Genomic DNA, 7,196 nt, shown 5'->3' with positions numbered 1-7,196 from the left:
AACAAATTTTTTAAGTAGGAGCATTTGGATAAGAAATTAAGGTGGGTAGGCCACCCGGCCAAGGGCCAAGCCGACACAACACATAACACAAAACAAGAAGCAAGTTGCTATGCAAAGGGCTTAGAATGGGGTAAGGCTGTGTCTTTTGTCTGGTCTAATGACCTATTTTTATGTGGGTAGTGTTGGCTTGAAATTGCACTAAGTAATTAAAGAAAAAAAGAAAAAAGCTCTTTTGCTCGTCTAGTCCACGCAAATCCGTACAGCATAGGACTGATTACTGAATGAGGAATAATGCCCAAAAAATGAGTGGTGGAAGATAAGGTTTAGGGCTACTTAATTTCAGGACTTTGTCGTTTGGCTTTCTTTAACTAAGTAAAATGGATTGAATTGTGCTGGTAACTTCTTTTTTGGAAGCTTTTTTTATTTGTTGGCTTCTGGACTGATGAAAATACAAACTGTTACGAAGAAAATATTTTCACTAGACTTGATGATAATTATATATTTTGTTACGAAAGAAACAACCAAGCGCTTGTAGCTCAGTGGATAGAGCGTCTGTTTCCTAAGCAGAAGGTCGAAGGTTCGACCCCTTCCTGGCGCGAAATTTTACATTTGTTGCTGACCTTTTTTTTTTTTTGACCAAAATAGAATTCATTCATAACTACGGATACTGCTTTTAAAGTTGAAAAAGCTACTCAATTAGCAATTTTGTTACAAATCATTGGAATAAAATTAATAGCAGATAAAGCTAACATAATATTATAGACAACAGATTCAATATCCCAATAACTTGTTTACTGCCTTGGCCAAAATTAAATCGTAAACTTCAAAAATGTAACTATTGGCTTGCATCAAATTTCCCAATCTCACAGTTATCAGAAGGGCACTGGATTCAGCTACCAAAGGAGAACGACCCCTGGCTATTTTGGCCATACCACGAATAAGGGAGCTTCTAAGATTACGACAAATAGCAACCATGCCAAGTTGCATGGTTATTTTGGCTATTTCAAGTACCTCTTCAATCGTCGGAATTAAAGCTTTCAAGTTGCATCTCCTCTGTTGCGTTCATATTGCTGATGATGAGTTAGCTTCCAAGTCGCTTATTTTATTTGCACCATTTCTACACTTTAATGATGCTTGGATTGCATCCAATACAACTTTCAGCAATAACTTCAACCATATTAAATTAGTTTAGAATTGACTTTTTAAGAAATTTTTGTATCCTTTTTGCCTAGTAATATATATTATTTGGGCTGGGTCAAATTTGGGCTTCTCTGCATGAGCGGGGTCGAGTTTGAATATTCGTGGGCATCGATGGGCAGCCGATCCATGACGAGGTCCACTCACAGCTTCACAATGAAATTTTCGGCGAGACTTTAATTTAAACGAGCGGACCATCTCACTGCAAATCTACGGTGACGAAAATACAATTTACAATTCCAACTTTAACCTCTTAATTTTTGTATAAACTCCCAAAACTAACCCCACTACCTGGCTCCGCTGGGAAAAAAATATGTCCCTACTCGGCGACGATGGCAACGGCTACGACCTAGCTCGGAAGCTAGAGTCACTGGGCACATGGAGGACATGGCTGGGCGACTCTCTTTACTCAAATTTCGTTCATTTTTTATCTTCTCCTTCTTCATGGGACTCCTTCATGCGAACCGACGACTCCAAATCAAAAGCTCAGATCCACCTCCAGCTTCGCGCTCGTGCTCTCTTATTCGATAAAGCTACTGTCTCTCTTTTTATTTCTAATAATAATAATTCCTGTTCTGCGCTCGCCGTTTCGAAACTTAATCCTAGTTGTAAGACTTCCAAGCTAAGTTCAGTTTCCATTTTTAGTAATTTTATTAATCTTGAATGTGATTTGTTTCATTGCTTTCTGTCTTTTTGTGTTTATTTAGATTTGCAATTGCATGGTGACGACGTGTACTTCACGTTAGAAGACGGCGATCAACGGCAGAATGCTGCACTGTCTAAGGTTTGCTACACTAAACTACACTTTAGAGATGAAGTTTTCTTTACTGCATAAGTTTAAAATGTAAGGGTGATGGTATTAAGTTTATTCAGAGAGTGTCTGGACTGTCTAAAAGTGCAAGAATTGAATTCTATCTATATAGTCAACTATCATGTTTTGAAAGGTTATAGTTACTGATTCAACTTAAGAGAAACAAGGCATTTTGAAAGAAATGAAAATCATGCCCGGAAGTGACATAGATTTTGCAATAGTTTCAATTGGATCCAATTCTTTCAAGTGATTTATTTCAAACGTATCCTGAGTAATCAAGGAATAGAATTAGAAAGTGCCCTTTTATTAAATGTTGAGGAATGATGGAATGTTTTCCTTTCAGTGTTTATGCTTTGATGCTTTTTAAGCGTTGTTCTTACCCTGATGCTTAATGTTAGTTGGTTATGAATGAGTACTTCATATATTGTTTACTGTTTCTGGTTTGACTTACAGTATTAACTGGGTTTGCAGAGTCATTCTAAGTCAGCTTTTAGCATTGGGTCCAGATATGGTGAGCCTGAAATGGAAGGATTAACCCAGAGATTCAGGAATGAGGAATTTCCTGAATCATGGTATAATCAATTCATAGAGAAGTATAAAGTTAGTCGGCCATATAGATTGTCAGTAGGGGAGAGAGAGTCAGACAAACGTTCGCCTGAGGAAATGTCTAGTTATCTTAGACTGGTAGATAAGCATAAGAGGAGGCGTATTTCATCTACACCAAGTATGCATTCCAGTTCTGTTTTAGATGGTTCTAATTCCACTGATGATGATGATTTATCTTTTTTTCCCGAAACAATGTTTATGTTAAACTGTGTACCTGATAGTGCACTCCCACTCATAATTAGACCCCAAGATAATCAGAAAATTGAGTTCCACGGAGTTCTTGATTCATTACCTCAAACGAGGAGTTCTGTTGTGATAGAGAGGCTTGGTATTAGTGTGGAGCAGGGAGGAAGCTTACATCGTGCAAAGAATGGGTCTGAAGGAAATAAGAAACTTATTAGTCAAGAGCAAGCATCACAGATGTGTCAAAAGGTAGTGGCCCGAATGCTGGCACGGGTGGGGTTTGACAGCGCAACTGAACTCCCAGTGGAAGTCTTATCTCAAGCACTCAGGTGTCATATCTCTGAACTAGGACGTAACTTGAAAATTCTCGCTGATAATTATAGGAAACAATGTTCAGCGATTGACCTACTTAAGATGTTTCTTCAAACGGCAGGATTTAAGTGAGTTTCATATCTTTCTTCCTATTACTTTTCAAGTTCCCAAGTTTCCAAGAAATATATTTGAACATAAGCAAAATAATCATGCATGGTTTCTTGTATGTTATGTGGATGCACCTGGATTGGGCTTGAACTTTATTAGAGCTTCCACTGGTAGGTCGCCAATTATTTTCTTTAAATTATGCTTATCTATGTTCATTAAATACATTCCAGATTCTTTAATACTTGTATTTCTTATTTCACAAATTGCGATAATTTGAATACTGTAGCCTGTAGCTGCGTCACAAATAAAAGGGAAAGTTAGATGTTTATTACAATATGTGACGAAAAGCAATGAAGTTTTTGTGCCAAAGATTATTGACTTTGAGCTATTTCATTATCTTAGTTTGCATTCACATGATCCTTTAAACAACCTTTTTTGCCCTTTGAACTGTGAAAAATGCTGCTGGCATCCACTTTTACATATGAATCATTTGCTGTTTAGCAGCTAATGGCCAACAGATCAAATTCTTCAATCCGATCTGCAAAGAGTAGCTCTTCGTGGCCTCAAGTTGTTAGCCCTTCGGTAGAGTAGCATGAATCCTAGCAAATTCAGTGGCTTGAAAAGCCAATGTGCAACTTAAGTTGATAAGATGACTTAAACCAACACGTGTCAAATATGGCCTAGGGCTATGATTTCATGTAGGAGCAATATTGAATGGGGTTCAGCTATATATATTTTTCAGGAGACCTCATCTGATGCTGCAGCATACAATGTCTAAAGTTAGAAAAGAGGAAAAGAACAGTGTGCCTAATGGAATTCACTCTGACATCATAAATTACTTGCTTTTGTCTAGATATTTAATGTGGATAACGCAAGTAATATGATCAACACCTTCTTCTGATGTTAAATTGTTCCTTTTTCTTGATTGGCATATGTATATTCTTAATTGACATGTATATTCAGCATGTTGTGGAATTGGTAATGTTGATTTTTCTTTCATGGCAATCTAACATATTTCTCATTTTCTCGCAAGTAATCTTGGAGGTTTGATGGAGCTTGTTAAAGATGGAACTAGGAATGTTGTCCAACCAACTCAGCAACAAATGCATGCAATCCAATCACAATTGCAGGCTCAGCACCAGAGCACCCTTCGGCTGCCCCAGCAAGTATGCTACCTAAATTGGTTTCTTTAAACCGAGTTCCATTTTATCTCTTTAACATTCCATTTATAGTATTTCTTTTAACATGGTCTGATATGTTTGGTTCTTCCAATGCTGTTTCTCTGTGGTGATATCTATCGACTAGCTGGTATCTATGATAGCTTATATGGCCTTTGTTGTCCCACCACTAAAATAGATTTTCACCAGGCATATGTGCATATTTTAGGTTGTCTCAAACCTAAAAATCATGCTATAACCAAGGCTGGGGTTAGGTTGTATGACTGTAGCCTGTAGGATACTAGGAGGAATGTCTTTGTTATCTACATGCCCCTTTATCGATTGGAGCACAAATGCTTTTCATTTGACATTATTATGAAAATTACCATAATGGATTTTGTTATAATATGTGGTGAAACTACAGATCCCAAGACAAATGCATCCACAGATGCAGCAGATGGTTCATCCACAAAATTTGGCTTTTCAGCAGCAGCAGCAGTTAGAGAGAATGCGTAGGCGTCAACCGTCTACTCCTCGCCCTGCAATGGATATAGACAAGGACAGACCAATGGTACAAGTGAAGATTGAAAATCCATCAGAATTGCCAATGGATGGCAATGCCTTCAATCCCATGCACTCCAGACATCCACAAATGCAGTTCCGGCAGCAACAGCTGGCTGCAATATCAAGTCTCCAAGCTCAATCTAGCAATCAATTTAGGCAGTTGGCATCCATGCAAGTTCCTCAAGTGCAGTCACCGTAAGGAAATTTCATAAGTAGATTGAAAAATACTTGCCTAATTATGAGTACTTGCTGAACTTCTAACCAACTTTTGTATGCACAGGAATATGGGCATTGTTAGGGCACCACCGGTGAAGGTGGAAGGTTTTCAGGAATTGATGGGTGGAGATGCTTCAGTAAAACATGACCCTGAGGAAAATAAGCGAACCTCTCCATCTGGTAAATAGCTTGGCTAGGCTTGCTGACTTTTCACCATGCATGTTTCATCCTCTTATTTTTGTTCAAAGAAATGCTTAATATGTATATAAGCTAGTTTAATTTTTTAGAGACTAACAAAGATATAATTTAATACTTAATCAAATATGTAGAAAATGATATATAAACTTCATAATATTAAGCAAACTTTTTTTTTTTTTTTTCTTTTTAGATAATTTATATTTTTGTTCAATTCATTCATTCTAATATCAAGAAATTATTTATTGGTTTTATAAGAGGATGGATGAAAAATTTGTTTAAATCCATTATTATATATATGTATTTTTTTTGACTATTTGAAGAGAGACGTTCATTTTTATACTCGCTCATTGTTCTCCTCCTCTCATCTGTCAATGCAAATTCTTTTACACCTTTCAAACACATCCGTCAATGGACATTCTTACACCTTTCAATAACAACTCTTGAAAGAGAAAGATTTGAGAGTATAATATTTTGAAATCTAAAAGTAAAATTAATATATGTGATAATAATAGAAAAGGTCACTAAATTTTTCATCTTAGTTTCGGTTTGGTCATAAGATTTTAATGTATTTTATTTCAATCATTCAATCTTATATATATTTTAGTTATTTTGTAAATGAAAAATTAATACATGATAAAAATATCAATAAAATAAAATAAAATAAGACATGTCAAATTCTTATTGATAAGTTAAATAATTAAAATTATGATGAGAATAAAACTAGATAAAAAGTTGAGTAAGCATTTATATTTGTATCCCACTAATACCTAGTTTGTAAAGCCTATATTTCATATACTTGAAGCATATTTTTAACACTTTATCTTCTAGGGTATCAAATTTAAAAAAAGTTATTCATTGTATATCTATCTTAGCTTAAACCATTTATTTAAAGATTTTTTATCACTAAATTCTTTATATGTATGTATTTAGCTTATATGTATATAACATCTACTATTATTTTTAATATCTGTATATGATAAATGTTGAATTCTTATTTATATGGCAATAACTTTTTATCACATCTTTTATTTATAACTCACACATGAATTTTAATAACATATATATATATATATATATATATATATATATATATATATATATATAAAGCACATAAACTCCTTTTGGATTAATAAATATTTATCTATTGATAATTTAATAAATTATTCATTTATTGATAAATAGATAATCTCTACAGAATAATATTATCTCTATTCTATATTAATTGCCTTTTCTTTAAACCAAAGAAAGTTCAATTATTTGTGATTTTTCTATATCTAATATATCATTAATTTCTTTATTTTATTTTATTTTTGTGTTAACCTTATCTATAATTGGTTTTCTAAAATTTTATAAGTCTATAGAAGGGAGTAATAAATTTTGAAATTATCTAACAGAAAGTTTAGTCTTATTTAACTATTTATTTTCTATAATTGAATTTATTAAATACTTTTTTAATTAATGAAATACTAAAAAAGTCAATTAATATAAAATTAAGAAAGTATTTGTTATTCCTAGAATTACTACTGTATTTTAATAACTATTTGAGTAATATGTTATTTGTGAGTTTTCCAAAATTCTATGCGTATGAGAATAGAATCAATATTTGTTACCTGATATAAATACATGTTATTAGTTTGACAACGCTTCTTGCTACGTGTCACCGTCAGAATGACAATAGTCCAAAAATTATACTCTCTATTTTATATTAATTGAGATTTTTCTTAAGAAATTTTTTAATATGAATAACTATAGAGAAAAAAAATAGTTAAAGGAGATCAAATTACCAAAATTTATTATATTTATTTCTAGACTTATATAATATTTGGTTAAAATTTATGAAATTT

The 7,196-nt window shown here is 33.5% G+C and overlaps 1 protein-coding gene and 1 non-coding gene across 3 annotated transcripts; both read left to right on the top strand.

Moving 5' to 3' along the window:
• The first annotated feature begins 525 nt into the window (after nt 1–525).
• On the top strand, nt 526–598 carry TRNAR-CCU. The gene has a single exon. It is a non-coding gene; the product is annotated as a tRNA-Arg (tRNA).
• Nucleotides 599–1,404: 806 nt separating this feature from the next.
• On the top strand, nt 1,405–5,448 carry LOC8273703. Of its 2 annotated transcripts, XM_048377221.1 has the most exons (7): nt 1,405–1,805; nt 1,905–1,981; nt 2,480–3,237; nt 3,377–3,387; nt 4,262–4,383; nt 4,799–5,133; nt 5,219–5,448. In XM_048377221.1, exons 1-7 carry the CDS (start codon nt 1,511–1,513, stop codon nt 5,340–5,342), a joined length of 1,722 nt encoding a protein of 573 aa, XP_048233178.1. In that variant the 5' UTR covers nt 1,405–1,510; the 3' UTR covers nt 5,343–5,448. The 2 variants fall into 2 exon arrangements, with proteins under 2 accessions (XP_048233178.1, XP_002533519.2); XM_002533473.4 differs by lacking the exon at nt 3,377–3,387 and having other exon boundaries at nt 1,406–1,805; nt 4,251–4,383.
• Nucleotides 5,449–7,196: the final 1,748 nt, after the last annotated feature.

The sequence above is a fragment of the Ricinus communis genome, chromosome 7, assembly GCF_019578655.1.
Source record: "Ricinus communis isolate WT05 ecotype wild-type chromosome 7, ASM1957865v1, whole genome shotgun sequence".
NCBI lineage: Eukaryota > Viridiplantae > Streptophyta > Magnoliopsida > Malpighiales > Euphorbiaceae > Ricinus > Ricinus communis.
This window is presented reverse-complemented; position numbering and strand designations above follow the sequence as displayed.

Coding starts and splice junctions, on each gene's coding strand:
- LOC8273703 (XM_048377221.1), top strand. CDS start 1,511: ATGTCCCTACTCGGCGACGATGGCAACGGCTACGACCTAGCTCGGAAG. Junction 1,806..1,904: donor TTCGAAACTTAATCCTAGTT/GTAAGACTTCCA, acceptor GTGTTTATTTAG/ATTTGCAATTGCATGGTGAC. Junction 5,134..5,218: donor GTTCCTCAAGTGCAGTCACC/GTAAGGAAATTT, acceptor TTGTATGCACAG/GAATATGGGCATTGTTAGGG.